Raw genomic sequence first — 21,168 nt, 5'->3', positions numbered from 1 at the left:
AACTTGGAACCAGTTGTGTATAGGAACTGCTGTGGGCAGGTTTTAAAATAATTGGAACCATGAAGCTGCCTGTAGGTCAGAAGCAGCAGCTCCTACTTGCAGCAACTTTTACTGAAACTGACAGTCCCACTTGGTTACAAAAGAACAAAGAACAACACAGCACAGGAAACAGGCCCTTCAGCCCAACAAGCCCACACCGCCATTTTAACATTGTGAGTACCCTCTTCTACCTATGACCTTTGTCTATGCCTATTGGTGTCCACAATAAAGGAATTCTACCCAGATTGAGAGACGCCTAATTTAGGGACAATTTGTTAACACCAATCAGCCTAAGAGCACGTTTTTGGGGTGTGGGAGGAAACCGGAGCACCCGGAGAAAACCCACGCGAGCACGGGGAGAATGCGCAAACTCCCACAGACACTGGCCCAAATCCATGTCACTGCACAGCAAACAGTGATAGTCACTGAGCTGTCATGTTGCCCGTCAGGTGGTCCAGTTCTAAGGCCAATTTTTCCAGATCTGAAACTGACTACTCAATCTGGTCAATAACGAAAACTCCATTTTATAACAATGAGTCTGGATAGCCTGGATGGCTCATCATTCAGAACATCTGGTACTAGTGAAAAGCAAAGGATGTATTCCATATCGGTGCACAAGAGGATTCTCAGTCTGCTTAGGTACCTGATCTAAGGCTTCTTCAACAGAACTACTGTGAACAACCATTATACATAAATCAAACTTATTCTCTTGTTAATAGTTGAGTTCTACTTATCTAATTATGATATAATCTCTGGTCCTGGCTGGGAGGTGTTACCAAGCCGGAGAATGTGAGCATGCAGAAGTAACTTCAGTAGCCAAAGGCTCAGCAAAGTCTGGTGATGACTGGGAACACCTGAATAGAATTGTTTTTGGGTTCCAGCATAAAGAATGTTCTTAATGCTGGAACCCAGAAACATCAGCCAAGCCAGGTGGCAACTCATGATTGGAGATGCTTTTTGATGCATTTGTGATTTCCTTCTGGAAAACCCAGAGGTTGAAATGCTGCTCAGATTCATATCGAGAAGTGCTGCAGTCACACAGATGGACGCTCCTTTTGTGCTGTAAAATGAGATGGGGAGACCTTGACACTGGAATATTTGAGTCCCAGAATTGAGGGAGTAGGTAATGAGCAAATCAAAAGCAATGCAAACAGCAAGAGAATATTCTAAGTACTTGAGAAAACAGCCAATCCTAAAACATCAGTCATTAGAACTTGCCAGTGACAGAAGGGAAACGAAGAGAAATCAACTGAACCACTTGAACATTCTTTGTTCGTGACTGAAATTTCAAACATTCGAAGCAAGGTTTTGAAAATAAAATTAAAATGACATATTTCATACGATAGTTGAATCCAGCTAGCTTTTAATACCTGTGGAATCAAATTGCCACATCTGGTAGCACAATCCCCCTCCAAGTCAGGTTATGGACTTAAGCCCCAACTTCAGTGTAACACCAAGGGAGTGTGGCATTATCAGAAATGCCATATTATAGACGATATGTTAAATGGAGACAATCTGCTCATGTGTACGTATTAAGCTCAGCTGTATAGTTTGCAGTGTTGTAATATTGCTCCCTCAGCTTGCACCACCTAAAGTAAATCTACTGATTAATCATTAATTTCTTATTAATGCAGTTTATAACCGACTGCCATGCTCATCTACCCAACAACAGCGACCACTTCAAAAGTAATTTGCTGGTTATGAAGCATTTTGGGATATTATGAGTGCTCATTTAAGTTCCATATAAATGGCACTCTTTTTCTTTGTTACGCTTCACCTGAAGGCCTCAGTCTCACCCAAAGCACTAGCCTTAACATAGCCCTTTCTTGGGAAAATTCCTCCCGTCGCCCACCAAATGTCATAACAAAGAAAACCAGAGCAATGCGGGTCCGTCTGTCCGGTGTGCACTGGACTGCAAACATCCCACATTTAGTCATTTTCTTTTGGGAGTAGTAGCGAGCTGCATGCCAGTTCTGGGAGGGGTAGGGTCTAATCATGCTGGTGAGCCTGGCTCTAAAACGACTGGGCGCCGATTTGAAAGAGTGCCTTGATCTCTCAGTGCACTGGAAGAAACCCTCCCTTCCCTCACGGACAAAGAGAAACAACAACCCCCTCCCCCCACCCCCCAATCATTGGCATCTTTCCTCATCCCCCTCTCTGACACAGATTTCTGGCATTGGGGTCCTCCTAATTGGTCCCACTTCCTGACCCCTGTCATGCCCCCATTCTTCCCTTCACGCCCTCGTGTATCCCTGTTTTATAAAGCCCCCCGACATGAGTCCCACTCAGGCCCCACTCCCTTGACAACACCCCGGCAGAGCCCAACTGGCAGTGCCAGTGTGCCAGATGGGCACTGCCCAGCCATGTCCCCAACCACCAAGGGGTTCAATGGCCTCCGAGCTCCCCAGCAACATCATCATGCCTGGTCTCCAGCAGTGGAGACCAAAAGTGACTTTCGCGGTGTTTGTGCCACATCTGAGGGCCAGAAGGCCTCAGGAGCTGGGAGAATCCGGCATCAGGGCTAAGCCTATTTAAATGTTACTTTAAATCCTTTCCAGGTGAGATCCAGTTTGTTCCAGTAGGAAGGGACTGGGTTGAATGCAAACCGTTTGGCACTGTGCGCAGCGCCTGTTTTTGGGCTCGCACAGAGTTTTCTTGGATTAGTGCTATCTGCACCAGGCGTGGCAAGGCTGGGAAAATCGCCCCCAGTGTTTTTTTGCCTAGAGCTGTAATTCTGCTAACTGAAGGCCGACTCAGCAGCCTGAGCAGCAGTGATTATAGTTGCCAAGGAAGGGTCAATAGCACTTAGTGAGCTCAACAGATGCTTCTGTTCAGTTTAGTCATATCTTTCGTATATTCAAATTATTTGAAGAAAAACTGGACTATAAATTACAGAATCTTTATTTGGGCAATGTCTGCATTAGGTTTATATTAAAAAATAATAAGCTGTTTGTGTGTGTGAGTGGAATCTATTTCAGGCATGACAAGCTTATATGTACCAGCTGTAATTTTTGTTTCGTGGTCAAATTATAAACAATCTACAAACTGCAAGTTAAGAGTAGCGGAGAACCTGATTTTATCCTAACTCACTCAGTAGGGGCAGGCTTGGGTTGGATGTTAGTTCTGCAGTCCTACCAAATTTACTCCTCAGTGAAGTTATTTGCCTCTGCAATTGACCTTCCCAAATTCCAGGCCCAGCTCTGATCATTTATAAAGCAAAGTATTCGAGGCTGCTTCTAACCTTCGGGAAGCTTTGCGGTTTTACTGTTCAAAAAGGTATCTATCCTTGCCTAAAAGCATGCAATGAGGTAGCCTCAACTGCTTCACTGGGCAGGGAATTCCACAGATTCACAACACTGTGTGAAGAAGCTCCTCCTCAACTCAATCCTAAATCTGTTCCCCCTTATTTTGTGACCATGCCCCCTAATTCTAATTTCACCCGCAAGTGGAAACAATTTCCCTGCTTCTATCTTATCTATTCCCTTTGTAATCTTAAATATTTCTATAAGGTCTCCCCTCATTCTTCTGAATTCCAATGAGTATAGCCCCAGTCTACTCAGTCTCTCCTCATAAGCCAACCCTCTCAACTCCGGATTCAACCTAGTGAATCTCCTCTGCACCTCCTCCAGTGCCAGTATATCCTTTCTCAATTAAGGAAACCAAAATTGTACACAGTACTCCAGGGGTGGTCTCACCAGCACCTTATACTGCTGCAACATAATCTCACTGTTTTTAAACTCCATCCCTCTAGCAATGAAGACAAAATTCCATTTGCCTTCTTAATTACCTGCTGCACCTGCAAACCAACTCCTTGTGATTCTTGCACAAGAACACCCAGGTCCCTCTACACAGCAGCATGCTGCATTTTTTTTTTACCATTTAAATAATAGTCCATTTTGCTGTTATTCCTCTCAAAATGGATGACCTCACATCATATCTACATCCCTCTGCAGACTTTGTGTCCTCTGCACACTTTATTCTGCCATCTTAGTGTCATCTGTGAACTCTGACACCGTATACTTGTTCCCTAACTCCAAATCATCCATCTTTGAAGCTCTGGCAGCTCAGTGTGGACAATGAAACATATACAGCAACATGCCCAGGTCTCCCTAGCTCCCAGTGTTCTGAAATTTGTTCAAGTTTCTCTCCTGGGCATGTACAATCTATGAAACTGTTGATGCAAATATAAATGGACCATATTACAAAAGGCAAATTTCCAGCATGTAAAGCAGGATGGCAGAAGGATGGAAAACAGCTACTCCAAGTAAATCAATTTATTTACATATTGATAAGGGGTCAGTGCTTAGACACCTTTAGGCAAATTGGTTATCAGGGTTGCTGCCCTAAGTGTTGAGTATCCATGATGTTTTTTAACTTTTAACATTGGGTAACTAATTACATTTAAACATACATTAACTGGAATTCATACAATGCAGAAGCCACAACATCTTAAACAACTAGCAATTTTAGTGAGACAAAGGAGAACATAATTTCAGATACAGATTTGTTTTTTTTAAAGAAACTATCGTAGTCACTGAGTAAGCAGATATTCAACATAAGTTCTCAGCCAGCAGGCCAAGAACAGAACAAAAATCTCCAATCCACAAATAGGAATTGGTTTTCTGTGTATATAATAAAAAGTATAAATACAGGACTAAAAATAAAACTGACTGGGAAACCTTTCAAAAAATAAATACAAGAAAGTTCAGCTTTTACCCAAGATTTATTTTGAATAATTAGCTATATAGAAACAAGCAACCAATCCAAAAGATTGTACAGAAAAGGAATCCTGGCACTGTAAAATGATACAGAAGGACAAAACATTGGCTTAAACAGATTGATCATTCAGTCTTGACCACTCAATTATCCCAGACTGAAAAGACATGGGAATGCTAGCAATTAAAATATTCAACTGCAGCCAAACATACAATATATACAGAACATCCAGTCATGGCTACTTTTTTCATGTCTCTGTAAAAGTTCTCTAAGTCTACCTGTAGTTCAACAGCAAAACCAGTAATACAATACACATTACTATCTACAGTATACGGTTGTATTTAAAGCATGACAAAAGAGCGCAACTGGTTGATAATTGCATGCAAATCAATAAAGAACTGTCAAAAAACTGACAATTTTGTAAAGCAGAATCTCAAGAGTCCAGAGACAAGAACTATTGAAATAGGGTTTGTTTAGTGGAAAACATGAAGGCACTTGGAGAATACCAGACCAGATTATTTATTTACTTTTTTTTTTAAAAAGAGGACTGTTTGGTTTTAATCAGTGGCTTTCTGCCATCACTGAGTATGGTCTTTCACAGCGTACTGGTAGCTAAATGCTCTAACAAGATCAAGTCTAATAGAATAAACAATCTTAAAAGAAAATAGTTTACAACAAATATTAAGACATGACAAGTAATTTCAGCAACATAATTTTAAAAGCAGCAATGCATAGCCTTTCTTTCAAATATTCTATAACTGTGGAGACAGCATTTATGCATGTCCTTTAATACACTATTACAGTATAATTCTGACAAATAAGTAGAAATCCATCAATGCCACCACTACTGGGATATTCAGGTAAAATATCTGGCATGGAACTGATTATTTCATACAATAGGTCATTTATGGCAAAAATAAATTTGAAGACATTGTCTTTCTATAATCATCTGGCTGTCTCATAGGCCTTCATTCCAGCAACAATTGCTTGGAAAATTGTGAATTTTCCCTCATTGTATCTGAAAAACCAGCACAGCATTCAGAGTTCCTTTCAAATATATTCATAGTTTTTCCTCTTTCAGTTACCTCAAATTCTCACAACTGAACAAGCACGTCCATAAAATATTTGGCAACCTTGTATTTTTAAAACTCCAGTGAGAGTAAACCTCTAAATGATCATTTCAAATTAAAAGCCATTAAAGGTCTTTCCTCCCGTTTCTGCCAGGGGCTTTTTTTATCCTCGTCTTGATCTTCAGTGCTGTCATTGTCATCATTTTCATTGATCTGATCATTGTCATTAATACGATCATTTTCATTATTCATCATCTTATCATCAGTATCAGCATTCTCGGTCTGTTGTGAATTAGTTGGAAGACATTCTTCAATTTCTTCAATTCTCTGTATATTTTCATTCTGCAATCCTACTGTCATGCCACCATCTCTTTCAGCTGATCCATCCATGAGTGGCTTCATCGCGGTGTCCTCTGGACTGCAGACAGCTGTGCCACTTTCACTCCCACTCTGCTCCATGTCATCCACATATACCAGCCTTGTGTAAGTCATACTGCCAGAAAGATTTCGTTCTCGTGCTTCTTTTCCCTTACGGGAAGGTTTTGGTTCATTCATATCCACACCAGAATCCAAACTTGCGTCATTACTCCCATTTTTTCCAGCTTTCTGTAAGTCAATGTAAGAATGTCTCACCTGGGCATTTGCACGGCCATCTAGGGAAACAAACCAAGCTCGAGGATGAGGGAGGGGTTTCCCTCCAGCTAGTTCCAGCAGTGCTTTTTCCGTAAAGAGTTGGACTTCTCCGTTCATCTGAGCCATTGCAGCTTCACTTAGTGATGCTGGGATGGATACAGATTCTGACATGGTGGATGATTGTGGACTCCAGTCTCCACCTTCCGTTTCCTGAAGCTGTTGCTGTGATAACGTTTGCGGTGTCACTTGCTGTTGAGAATGTGGATGCACCTGTTGGTGAGAAATAGAAAGCTCTGCCTGTAACCTTTCCAGCTCAAGCTGCTGTTCTGCTGGGGCAGTCAAGGGCTGTCCTAAAGATGGATATTCCATAGGCAACTTCATATAACGGGCAGGAATGACCAACGTGGGTAGTACTTTTCTGTAAACATTGTCATTCACCTCATCTGCTGAACTGCAACAGAGCAACTGGCCTGGCTGAGGAAAAGAGGTTGGTCTTTCAAGGTGGTCAACTGACCGGGACATCATGTAATCAGTTGTTTTCCTATCCACCTTTTGTGCTTTGTCAGGGGCATATGGCAGCTGATAATCTGGTTCTCGGATACTACTCTTACTGTCAGTGGACAGTAGGCTTATTGAAGCCTGAACTTCTTTATCTCTTTTATCCAATAGTGGCTGGGAAGCCACTGAATTGTAGCCTTTCCTATAGTCTTCCCTCACAGGAGATTCAAAATCCTCAGAAACATCAATAGATCTTGCCATTTTGAGGCGATAGTTTCTAGGAGGAGACATACAATACTCCTCCTTTAAAGTCTCTCTCAAAGATGGGTCATTACGTGAAATTAATTCTTCCCTAGAACTGAATTCTCGTGAAGTACTATATGAGGGTTTCAGCATTGGTGTACGAACATCTGCCTCTCCGTTGGCTGATACCAGTTCCATGTGGACTGCACTAATTAAGTTGAGGTGAGACATGGAAGTCGCTTGGTCCTTCTTCGAACTGTCCAATGCTGAAGTCAGCTGAATTTTCCTATGGTGTTGACGGGGTTTTAAGCATTTTCTCCTGGAAAAAAAAAATGAATGGGGTGGGAAGGAAAGAATAGTTTAGGTTGTGTTGGAGAGCATAATAAAAAAAACAAAATGCAACTGGAAATGTGTTTAAGAATAAACTAAACACATGAAAACTTTCCCAGGAGAATGTATCTGGCATTTTAAAAAGCAACTAGTGATTACTTAAACTGACTTAGGATGGCTAAATTTTGGCTCTTTAGACTTTGCAAACACTAATCTAATAGCAGGAAACAGATACACTTAGTCAGCAGACACCACAAAAATGTTTGTTGCAATGGATGATACAAAAATAAATCAAACATTTTCTTAACCGGCTCTCTCAAGGAACATCTCCAGGACTTTAAAATGCTCCCAATTGTTTTTATTTTTAATTATAATTGAGATTTTGGTACTGATGCTAAATTATCCATGTTAACTGTGTTTATTATAATGAATAAGCATATATTTCAAGAAAGCTTTTTTTGGTACAAAAAAATTACCAATTTTTCCACTTTATCTTAGTGTCCCAGTCCAACAATTTCTCAGCCAACAGATGCACCCTTAGCAGCACGGCTGAGATTAGGAAGAATCACAGCATGAAGCACTTCCCTACCATAATATGGTCCAACATGTTGGATAAAATACATTAATATAATTTGGGTGGCATAGTGGCAAGCACTGCTGCCTCACAGCACAAAGGACCCAGCTTCAATTCCGGCCTCAGATGACTGTCTGTTTGGAGCTTGTAAGTTCTCCGTATCTGCTTGGATTTCCTCTGGGTGCTCTGGTACCTTCCCACAGTCCAAAGATATGCAAGTTAGGTGGACTGCCCCTTAGTATCACGGGGATTAGCAGGCTAAATATGTGGGGTTAAGTGGATAGGGATCGGGTGGGATTCTTGTTGGTGTAGACCAGATTGCTCAAATGGCCTCCTGCCCTGTAGAGGTTCTATAATAACTAAGAACCACTGCAGCAAAATTAATCATCTTTCAAACTTCATAAAGCTCTGGCTCCAAATATTTTTTTCAATAAATCACTAATGAGCACAAGAATCATGCAAATAACATTTTGTCATTCAGAAATTTAAGATTTAAAATCCTTCCGATTAGACCTCATCGTTTTGAAAATGGATTATTTTGAGGTTCTGCGCTTTATTCCTGAAAAGTAGCTTCCTCTGTCAGGTTACCTGCAATAATAGATGAGTAAGCAAAGCAGAACCAGCAGAATGACAGTCATCCCTCCAAGAATGGCCAACAAGAAGGCTGTATGATAGACAGAGATGTCACTGGATCCAACGGGACCCATATTACCTAAAATGTGCAAAATACATATCAAATGATTTACGTTTGTAATGTATAATTGAGCAAACTTCAGAGTAGATTTGTGAAAGCAGTAGATAATCTTTTTACCACATTAAGTAGAATATGCTCATTATCAACCATCCACATTTTTAATATAATTCAAACGTCAACACAGTACTTCAGTGTTTTAGTCCATTAATTTTCAACCCCCCCCACTCCCCACTACAGCCATCTTCAAACTTGGCTGCAATTCTTCCAAATTATTTACCTGGGCTCTGAGGGGACATGGCTGCTACCCAATAACCCAACTGTGGAGCGAGATATGTCCAAGTCAGATAATCCCCTTCTCTTTGTACAAGTCCCAATCCACTCTTCAGCCAAACACCTAAAGAAACAGGAATCAAAAAACTTTGATTCAAATCATAGCTACATTTTTTTTCAAAAATTATTTAGCCCGTTAAGCTAATACTGGAAAACTGGGTACCCTTGTTAAGAAACATACCCAATTTCCTCCAATAATTTTAATAGAAGGAAACTAAAAGAAGCAAGTTGGTATTGAGAAGGTAGGTGGAAGAGTGTTTTGAAAATGTGCCTTCTTGGCAGCTGTTCCTCTCACTCCGATGGCATTATCATCAGCGCTAAGTCCAATTTAACATAAATCACTAAATAACAGCAATTCAACATCTATTTTGTAACTGAATCGAGCAAATCCTATCACTTATATTTGCCAATCCCAATTGCTTTAACATTTGTGCAAGCCTTTCATTGCTCACTAGAGGGCATATAAGCATAGTGGATACATAACATAAAGAACAAGAGTGTATTGTTAGCGCTCTTTGATAATTAAGGCCAAATACCAAATCAAAGTTGTTGCACAGCTCTTTGCTTAACATTCAAAACCACTTAGACATTCTCGAGTGAGCAGCGGGTGATAATGCACGCTGTTAGCAAAACACACTCAAGCTTGACAAAGGATGCCTTGCAAGTCTTCTTCCCAACTCTCCCTGAAATAACTGCAGCCACCTACTGATATTAAAGTTTGCTCTCAATTACACACTCAGCAGAACTGCAGAGGGTCAACGTCAGGGGGTCAAAGCTCTGACATCAGGTTACAATACAACTCTGACCAGTGCATTATGTAGCATATTTATTTGTGTCACAAGTAGGCTTACATTAATACTGCAATGAAGTTACTGTAAAAATCTTAGTCGCCACACTCTGATGCCTGTTCAGGTACACTGAGGGAGAATTTAGCATGGCCAATGCATCCAATCAGCACGTCTTATGGACTGTGGGAGGAAACTGGAGCATCTGGAGGAAACACATGTAGACACGGGGAGAATTTGCAGACTCCGCATAGTGACCCAAGCTGGAAATCAAACCCAGGTCCCTGGCACTGTAAGGTAGCAGTGCTAACCACTGTTCTACCATGCTGCCCATAAAGAATAAGGCTATTTTTATCTTAAAGTTGTAATAAAATACCACAAGATGCTGATTATAAAAGGCCAGGCTTTGAATGTTGAAAACACAAGTGTAACGTTTAGTGATTACTCAATTGTCCATTGTAACTGAGTGGTCAGATACTCAGAATACAATTACAGCAAACTACATGAAAATATTCTACCTAAACATTCTTCGTTAGTAATATTTGAAAACAAAGGAAATTAAAAACTACATGAAGGATTCTGTATTATTTGACCAAAAGCATTTGAGGACCTTTAAAAATGGTGAGTTGGACCCAGATCCATAGCTCTCACTCCCATATCGTCAAATCCCATTTTATGTAGGCAGGGATAAAGGGCACAATTTGCACAGGAGGGAAACCCAAATGCAGCAGAGCCATTTGAACTTCAGTCTGAGTTCAAACAGACCCCATTTTGGCTGTTACAAGGACTTTAACCCAATGTGGAAGTACAAATTGATGGAGTAGACGTCTATGCTTATGAATGACAGACAAGCTCTGTTCAAGTATAATGTGAATTTTAAAAAATTCTTTGTTCTTTAAACATGAAAATAATGTTGAAGCAGTCAGTGAGAATTTAAAAAAAAAACCCTACTGGTCTGCTTTGATTGATAGGCATCTGATCATACAGTTTCAATGGAGGTTTTAATGGATATTTCCCTTGGGCATTAGGTCATTATGAATGCTTGCCTTCAGAGTTTCAGAGTCTCTGATTATCTCAGCAGGGTGTTTTGAGTTCACAGTTGGATTCACAGTTTAAAGAGTTCATGGAGAGACTAGCTGTTTTTGATGTGGAATTTGATTATAGAAGGTTTTTTTTTAAAATAAGAAAGTGACCACTTGAGATTTAAAAGATTTGAGTAATTTCCGTGAATAAGGGCTCTATTTGTTCGCAATTTTATCATCTCCACAAAGCTCCTCATGTCTGGCCATTGTAGATGTTGGGTGAGAGAATATAGAGGTTGTATAGGGGTATCTGAGGGGCATGAGTTGACATAGAGGTGGTGTGGGGATATGAGGTGTATAGGGGGCAACTGAAAGTCATGAGTTGGCATGGAGGGGCCAAAGAAAGTTCAGGAAAATAATTCTGTTAAGTCCACAATTAATGTGGTAAATGACTAAGAACAACCAGTAAACTGACTGAAAATTTGTGATGCAAGATAGAGATGAGTTTCCAATGGGAGCATGTGGAACGAAGTAGGTTAGAGTAATTTCTAAGGAAATAAGAATCTGTGCTAAATCGTTCTTTAATGCCCCTCAAATGACTGAACCATGATTGCAGGTTCTTGTACAAATGTATCAGCATTAGATTTTTTTCAGAAAGCAAAGTTTTTCAAGGGTAATAAAATCATGGGTAACTGAACCATTCAATGCATTGAACCTAATTGCTTCAGATGCAACCTCTTCCAATGATACCTTAAAAACATGTCTTTGTATGTGGGGAAAAACATGGAATAAGAACATAGAAAATACTCCATTCAGTAAGAAAGCTATGATGAAAGCAGAGCTTCCTGTTCTAAGATGTTATAGTACAAAGTTTTCACCCACTGTCAATTAAAAAATAGCACTTTAGAAAGTCGTGATAAATGCATGTTCTGAATTGGATTCAGGTTACAGTTGCTGAAATAAATCCTTTTTTCTCTGTGCCAGAGTTTTGACAATGCATAAACAGAATCAGTGTTACGAAGAAACTAACCTCATTTGTTCAACTTTAAGATGGAACCTGGAGATAAATTGGCAATCAGACCAAGCCAGGTCATTTAATTTGTAAATTTATTCACTCTGTGCAATACTCTTCATTGTGCTTTCTGGTCTCACATCTGTTAATTTGGTTGCTTGCACAGAGATTGACAGCTTTTCCGACGTGACCATCATAGAATAATTGAAGTGCAATTGTTTCCCAAAAACAACATGTTTAATCTCTTCCAGGAAAGCTCAGGAGACTGCTAAAATGATGAGTAAAAATTGCTAATCAACAGCTATGATATTGGTTTTGAATAAAAATTCCTGGACAATTTCATAAAAGTTACTTCTATTAATCAGCAATTTTCAGAATCAGAGGTCATCAGAATATAAATTGAAGAATATAAAGGGACTTTTAATTCCAATCCAAATTATTGACACCAACTTTAAAACAATGTGGAGAATGAAGAAATTTGAATTCAAAATTAGAAGTTAATCCAGTGCGCAGATTTGATTTATTATAGTCATACGTATTAACATACAATGAAAAGTATTGTTTCTCGCACGCTATAGACAAAATATACTGTTCATAGAGAAGGAAATGAGAGAATGCAGAATGTAGTGTTATAGTCATAGAGAAAGATCAATTTAATGCAACGTAAGCCCACTTAAAAGTCTGACAGAAGCAGGGAATAAGCTGTTCTCGAGTTGGTTGGTATGCGACCTCAGACTTTTGTATCTTTTTCCTGGAGGAAGAAAGTGGATGAGAGAATATCTGGGGTGCATGGAGTGCTTGATTATGCTGCTGCTTTGCCGAGGCATTGGGAAGTATAGACAGAATCAATAGATGGGAGGCTGGTTTGCGTGATGGATTGGGTTACATTCACAATCTTTTGTATTTCCTTGATATATCTAGATGATAAATTTATGATTCAGAACACCAGGCTTTGACTCTTAGCTCAATCTATGAGTATAACATGTGGTGTGGGTCTAGGTTATAGAAGACCTGGAAGATTGTCACAAGATTCCTTGTTTGCAAAGTTGATTCATCTTAAGCATCTGCTCCTTGATGACTATTGCGTGCTATAGCAAACCTCTTCATGGGGCAATTCATGTTTCCAATGGCTTTCCACTTAGAAATATGATGTTGATGTTTCTAGATGAGAAACATGTGTTGAATTCTCGTGACCAATTTTTTAGGCCTCAAGTCGCAGGGTCGACTTTTACAAGGATAATGTCGGAGGGATTGACACATGCTTGATTTGGGCCCAATTCAATATTCATTTTATAATATTAGGAATTATACATATTACATCCAATGCAATATAAATAAACTGTAACAGTGACAAAATCCTTCAAATTCACTGTTTGCCATCTGAAGCAACAAACAATTTTTCCCAGTTTGTGCTGGTATAATATCACATAAATCTTCTTCATCAATAGTAATTTTGGTACCATTTGACGAGCAATCACCCTCCGTGCAGATTTGATATTCCACATCTAAGAAATGACGTTTGGACAATATTAGGATTAAAATCATTTCATGTGCCGATAGCCCATTGACACTATGATGCTAGTGAGGACGTTTGCATAGTTCCATCTTTAGTGAATGTTCTTTCCAGCATCCATTTGCTCTATAACTTTTGGATATTGGCCTTGAGAGATTTATTTATACACACATCCAAGGGCTGAATAACACCTGTAGAATGGTTGGGAATAACTGCCATGTTGGTTGGTCTCACATCATAGACTACATCGTCAACAAGGTGTAATTTGAAAATGTATCTGACAAGTAAACTTTTTGGTTTCATAGTACCCCGGCCTTGAATTGCATGAGTCTTTGATCCATTTTTGCAACCAGCTTCATCCATCCATTCTCTGAACATGGATGACAACACCTTCTGTGAAATTCTTCTTTGGAAAAGTTTTCCACTTGAATATCATAATAGGCTTGAATTTTGTGCTATCCACCATACAAGATGTTATGTTCAGGTGAGGAGGGGTCAAATGACTCCCCTTTGCCCTCTCCTTGTTTAACAGCAATGGTTTTACTTTGCAGTGGGTGCGATCTTACTGCCCATTCACACCACACTCCCAATGCAGTGAAGTCGAAGAATTTGGCAGCAAGCCAAATCTCCATTCACTGCAGTGGGATAGGAAAATCACACTCGCTTGACGGTTGGAAAATTCCAGCCAATATATTTGCCAATTTAGTGAGTGTTTAGGTGGTCACATTAAAAAAATCAAACTGGTTAGGTTTTCTGGACTTTAACAATGAAAGAGATTAGCTTTAGGAAAATAGTCACAAATACTAATAGAAAATGCTAGATAAACTCAGAAAGCTTGGCAGCATCTGTAAAAAGAAGTAAAATAGTAATTTGGCAGTATAGAAATTGCACAGTATTGCTGAAAAAGGAGATATGGTGTCGAAGCTTTCCAACTTGCAAATCTGTCCTGATGAGCGTAAGAATACCAAATATCAACGAGAACAACAATTTATATGACATGACAAGAGGGTTGGTTGACAAGTGGACTTTGATTGGTAGAGGCATGGCCTAAAGAATGCACTAAGAGAACAACTGACTGCCTAGCTTTTGCTGAAGTTCAAATCAGACAGATTAACTCTGATTGGTCAAGGCATTGCAAAAGGTGAAATGCATGCACAAGTTCTGTTTGCAAAGGACAGGGCCTTGTTTATGAACATATGTAGCTTCTGGCATGCATAAGGGAGACACATTGTGAGCTTGACTAATAGTCTTAAATTGGTTACCAGTTTAATTCATAACTCTTAGCACAGTCAGGACTGTTAATGAGTCTTGTCCAATTGGTTGAATACAATCAGTATCTTGCCTATTGTAAAAAACCAAGGGGATATGCTGTTTGAAACAATTCCCCAGTCACTGGGATGCACGAGCTACATACCTGGCATCACAATGACACTTGTAATTCACATATTACATTACCATTGCGTGGTAGGCTGAAAGTCTTTTTTTGGTTTGATAGCAGCACTGTCTTGGTGGAGAATAATACTCGCATTGCTCCTGCATTTGTCACAGCATGAAAAGGCTAGCTTCACCTATTGCTCAAATTTTTAAGACACGTTGCCCTTTCCGGGGTAATCTGAGGCAGGTTTTTACAGGATCAAAAGTAGCAGCCTCAGGTCCATCCATGATGTGAGATATAGAGAGTGATCAATGATTTGACTGGGGGAGCCATTATTCAGCAGGGTAGCCTTGATGTGTTCTATTTTGGCATCAAGCTTGCATGCTGAGAAAATTGTTCTGGTCCTATTTAGGAGATTGACGATATGGCCAATTTGATAGCAAATGGAACTGTAGACATCCCAACGCACATATTAAACAGTAAAAGTGGGTTGCAGTAGACAGTATTTTACGATCCATTTGTACTTCTCAACTAGCACAGAGGAAAAGGAGTTCGTTTGACTGGTCCATTTCAAAGATGGAAATTCCGCGACGTGCTAGTTGAAAAATCTGTTAATGAGTTCTTTACTATTATTTACCAGAAATCCACTGATTAAAACTGCTCCTATTGCACAGACATGTTGGGCTAAATCACCTACTTCTGTGCTGTGACAACTTTGTGATTCATTATCAAAATCTCGCATGATTTCAAATGCTTATATTAAATCTCCTCAACTCTTTCTGCTTTGGGAGAACAATCCTAACTTTTCTAGTCTCCCCGTATGACTGAAGTCTTACTCATAATTTCCATCCTAGTCAACTTACTCCACACCTTTTCAAAAGCCTTGACACACTCAAATGTGGTGTTCAGAATTGACCACAATACTCCAACTGGGCTTAATCATTATCTTTAGCATAGCTTCCTTGCTTTATATTTTATGCATCTATTTATAAAAGCAAGGTCCCTTATCCTACTTAAAAAGTCCATTGTACTGTTTAGTTTCATGTCATCTACAAACTTTGGAATTATGCCCCGTATACGCAGAAACAGTTCATTTATATATAGAATAGTGATCCCAACACAGATACCACTGCATCTACCTCTAATCTGGAAAACAACCTGGTATCAGTACTGTCTGCTTCCTGTCCATCAGCAACACAAACTTTGCCTTTTTGTCTGCACAGACTTAATTACGGTACTTTATCATGTGGTGGCCAGTTGGCTTGATAGCTAGCGCAAGTTTCAGATTAATACCAGTAGCACAGTTTCAATTCTTATTCCAGCTGAGATAGACTTGGGACCTGCCTCCTTACCCTACCCCTGAGCATAGAAGGCAATGGCAAACCACCGCTGGCAAAATCTGTCAGGAAAATCGCACAGGATGAAACATCAGCACACGATAGGCCAAAGACAGACCTTCCTTCGGGTAGAGCACACATGAATGAATGAATGAACTCTATTGTACACCTTTTGAAAATCCATGTACATGATATCAATCACATTACCTAGACCTGGTGATGTCTCTCCCCAACCATTTTGTCTCCTGTTGTTGTGACCCAGTTAGGGACTGTCAACATTTAAAAAAAAAATCTGAATTTTTAGTTTTAACCTATAAAAACTACACTGCAACATCTCATTTTTCTTTAAAACAAAACAAATTTAATTAATAGCAATTGTTAAACTTAATTTTTTTATACAAGGAAGTATAACAATCACTATTAATTTAACAACATGGTATGTTATGCACTCGGGTTTACTTCATACTTCCTTAAGAATTCTCTTATAAAACTCATTAATCTTGAAGTTATTTACTTATGTAGGGTTGACCCACATGTCTTCTTCAGTGCTCTGGATAATTGTCCTCAGCACCAGCTATTCTCAGAAGTAAAACTCCCATTTACCACTTCTTGACTTTGGATGGCCCAGTTCTTTGTTCTGGTTATTTATTCAATATTTCCCAGTTAATTTAACTGATTGTTTTCTATTTCATGAGATTCTAAAGGCCACTGCAGATTCTTGCACTAGCTTCAAACTTAGCAATCTTCCAGCTTCTGTTCCCTTGGAAAATTCAAACAGATTATGTCTCACACACCTCCCACATAGTAAATGATGTTAGTTCTTTACTCTGCTTACAGTGCAGATCTAATTCATTTATCCTAGCTAACTTCGCTCAGTGAGCTGCAAGCTATACAAGGGCATATTGCAACTAAAAACGTAGTCAGCAAACACCCAGATCGATTGAAACCAGAGAACCTTCCTAACCTCCATTCATTTCCATAATGACATTGCCTGCTCTGGACAGTCCCTACATCAATCTTTAAGTTAATATTCCTTATTTACATAGATAGAGAATTGAAGTCCCTAAATGAAACCATCTCTCCGGGCAGCAATTACCGCATGCTTTGCGGACATCACATCTCCACTTCTTTAGCTAAGTAAGCCCACCTTCTAGAATCATAGAATCCCCATAGTGCAGAAGGAAGCCATTTGACCTATTGAGCCTGCACTGACAACAATCCCACCCAGAACCTATCCCCATAACTCCAGATATTTACCCTGCTAATCCCCCTAACCTACACATTTTAGTGCACTATGGGGGAATTTAGCATGGCCAATCAACCTAATCCACACATCTCTGGACTGTGGGAGGAAAACAGAGCACCCAGAGGAAACTCATGCAGACACGGGGAGAATATGCAGACTCCAAACAGACAGTCACCTGAGGCCAGAACTGAACCTGGGTCTCTGGTGCTGTGAGGCAACAGTGCTAACCATTGTACCACTGTGGTTTATGGCATTCTTCTGGTTTATAGCACTCGCTCTTCTACTCTACTTTTAATGGACATGAGTCGCCTTTTGAGCTGCTATTTCTTCAGGCCGTCTCAAAAACCCAGCATCTTAATCACCTTTCCTTTTAACTGTTATTCCCTTAAGGTAACTTGGCCCCAAACCTTTGTGCAAAAGGCTTCAGGCTTGCCTTAATTATATTTTTCCCTTTTTCACTGATAAAACTTTAATTACTAAAACTATAAATTGTATTCTAAACCACATGAATCAGACATTCACAACATTATCCAATGTCTTTGCTTCCTATGCCTTTATTCTGTTATTGGCAGCATTTCCCTATAGTGAAAACAATTGTGAAGAATTCACTTAGTATCCTAACCATAGCTGCTATTACACAAGGCAATCACCTTTACAGTTCCCAAATGACCCTACCTTTCCATTTACTTACCTTTTACTATGTATAGGTTAATAAAAGACTTTCAACTTTCCCTTTCTATCATTCATTAATCTATTCTTACCCCCCACCCGATGCCCCTCTAATTTCATATTTCAGTTCTCCTTTGCACTTTCTGCATTCTGTTTCATTCTCTATTGAATTAAGAATCCAGCATTTATCATGAGCATCTTTCTGTTTAATTTTAATTTTTATGTTTTCAGTCATCCAGGGATGCACTAACTTTGGTGCCCTTCCTTTCTCCCTTGTGGCAAGGTGTTTAATTTGTTCCCAAATATCTCCCTCTTTGAAGGACTTTATCTATCTGACAATCTTTCATTCCAGTCTATTGGGCCAGGTTCTTTTTATTAGCTCATTGGAATTAGTCTTGCTCTATTTGAGTAAAGCACAAAAAGGTATTTTCCTGTTTGAATGTCACATGTCCTCTTTGTAACTATTCTAAACCTAATGGTATTGTGGTCATTGTTTCCTAAATACCCCTAAGTTTCATTAATTAATCAACAAACAATCTTTACTGTGGGAGGAGGCTGTGTGTCATGGTCCACAGGCATAAATACTTAGAATTGTATGTAATTCAGCAATATTCTAATAAAATTTCATTATCATAGAATCACTACAATGCAGAAGGAGACTATTTGGCCCACCGAGTCAGCAGCGACTCTCCAACAGAGCATCTTATCCAAGTCCTATCGCTACCCTTTACCTTGACCAATCCAGCTAACCTGCACACCTTTGGACTGAGAGAGGAAATGAGGACACCCAGAGGAAACACACAGACCTGGGGTGAATGTGCAAGCTCCACCCAGATAGTCACTCAAAGCCAGAATTGAACCAGGGTCTCTGGGGCTGTGAGGCAGCAGCAGAGCTAACCACTGTGCCACCATACTAATGAAATAATCAGATATCCAAACTACAATTTCAGGAACCCTTAAAATTTCGCTGATTAAACAGACAGGCTTTTGGGGTCACTTTGTCCATCAAGGTTCCAGTCTGTCGCCTTCACTATGCTTTTAATATATTTGCAATTCGCAGGAGAAAATTAGAATTGAAGGTAGGAAAAAAAACAATTCAAGGAGCTTTCTACAAGATGATCCACAACACTAATTTTAGGACCACTATTTTTTTTTTACAAATTATTTTTGAATTTGTCCTCCTCAACCAAAGGCAAATTTTTTTTTCATTCATTTGTTGGACATGGGCATCACTGGCTGGTCACCATTTATTGCCCATCACTAGTTGCCCTTGTTCAGAGGGCAACTGAGAGTCAACCACATTGCTGCGACTCTGGAGTCACATGTAGGCCAGAGCAGTGAAGGACAGCAGATTGCCTTCTCCAAATGTCCTTGGAGTCTATTGCTCTGTGCAAGGTCAAGCAGTTTCATCATGGTCTATATTATCCAGTCCTTTAGAATCCCTCTCAATTTTCTGTTTTTCAATGAGAACATGCTTGCTCTGTTCTTTCTTCTTTCAATAGCTGTAATATCCTTTCTGCATTGTGGCAATACTGTACACAGTATTCCACATGCAGCTGTAGCAATGATTTATGAAGTGATAGGATTACCTCACCGTTTTGGCTCAATATTCGCCTTTAATACATCACAACATCTGATTTGCTTTATTCGCTGCCATTGAACATTATTGCCATAGCTTCAATTTACTGTCAATCAGGGGCCTCAGACTGCATTCATTTTCCACCCACATTATTTTCCTTCCATTTAAGTAATCAACCCATCCTGGAGTTTTTTTTTCTGCCCCTGTGAAACACAAGCATTTAACATTCACATGTGAGGTAGACTACATCAGGGCCACAGATGTGTTTCTTTTTATAAATGCAGTGTGCGAACACCAGAAAGTCAATTAAATTTATTTCTGTTTCACCATCTTGTAGGAAATCCGCTAGTGAAGGATTACATTGTTTTAATGGGCAAGAGTTTAAGACATTATAGTATGCTATTACAGTTATAGTTAAACAACAGCCAAGTAAAGAGTTGTAATGCTCCAAGTAGTATAGCCCAATTTCCGCCCACCTGGCTACAAAGAGATGTCTTCATTACACAGTACCAGTCTGCCTGAACTATAGCAATGACTTTGAATCTACTTTGTGGGTACCAGGGGCCTATCCTTGCATACTAGAATAGGATGATGCACTGGAACATTAATATCCTCTGATCCAGGACTTTTTTTATTCAATCGTAGGACATGGGCCTTGCTGGCTGGCCAGCATTTATTACCCATTCCTAGTTGCCCTCGAGAAGGTGATGGTAACCTGCCTTCTTGAATCACTGCAGTCCACATACTGTGGGTTGAAACACAATGCCACTAGGGAAGGAATTCCAGGATTTTGATCCAGCGACTGTGAAGGAATGGCAATATATTTCCAAGTCAGGATGGTGAATGGCTTGGAGGGGAACTTGCAGGTGATAATGTTCCCATGTATCTACTGCCCTTGTCCTTCTAGATGCAAGTGGTTGTTGGTTTCAAAAGTGCTACCTAAGGATTTTTGGTGAATTTCTGCAGTGCGTCTTATAGATAGATGGCTGATGGCCAACAATAAAAGAGAAAGACATAGGGGATTTTCAAAGTAGGGGAAAACGCAGAGAGTGAAAACTTAGCAACAGAATTACCAAAATTCTAACCAATGGTGCTGAAAGCATACCTGTTAACAACGAGAAGAAAAAGCACAGGGAAACATATTAGGATTGATGGGTGAACGAAGATTAATAAAGGTTGAAAACCTTAGGATAATCAAGAATTTGTTTGAATTGCAGCAAGTAGAGGTGGCAAAGAGGTCAGCAGTGTTGCATTACTGGATGTAGTCAGTTTTTGATAGAGAAGCTGTGTAATTGGAAATTCAGTTCAGGATCAAATAGGACTTTGAAGTTCCAGTCTATTTTTGTGTGAAATAATGGCTGGGGGAGGGGGAATGGAACAAGTTGGACATCAATAGACACTGTGGCAGGAGCTCAAGAAGATGTATTTGTTAATTTCATGTGAAACCGGTTGAAGTTTAGACTTATCCAGGATGATATGACGGAAAAGTAGTTTAATAACGCA

At 39.6% G+C, this 21,168-nt stretch overlaps 1 protein-coding gene across 1 annotated transcript in view; it reads right to left on the bottom strand.

Moving 5' to 3' along the window:
• Window positions 1-4,743: 4,743 nt before the first annotated feature.
• The window catches only part of fam171a1 (family with sequence similarity 171 member A1), a 174,013-nt gene continuing 157,588 nt past the window's right edge, over window positions 4,744-21,168 (bottom strand). Inside the window, exons 6-8 of the mRNA XM_080210497.1 lie at window positions 9,075-9,191; window positions 8,692-8,815; window positions 4,744-7,518 (exon numbers count right to left, since the gene is read on the bottom strand). Coding sequence (XP_080066623.1) covers window positions 5,931-7,518; window positions 8,692-8,815; window positions 9,075-9,191 — 1,829 coding nt within the window. The 3' untranslated portion in view covers window positions 4,744-5,930. The remainder of the gene's footprint in view (window positions 7,519-8,691; window positions 8,816-9,074; window positions 9,192-21,168) is intronic.

The sequence above is a fragment of the Carcharhinus amblyrhynchos genome, chromosome 2 (genome assembly GCF_965287045.1).
Source record: "Carcharhinus amblyrhynchos chromosome 2, sCarAmb.v2.hapA, whole genome shotgun sequence".
NCBI classification, from domain to species: Eukaryota; Metazoa; Chordata; class Chondrichthyes; order Carcharhiniformes; family Carcharhinidae; genus Carcharhinus; species Carcharhinus amblyrhynchos.
This window is presented reverse-complemented; position numbering and strand designations above follow the sequence as displayed.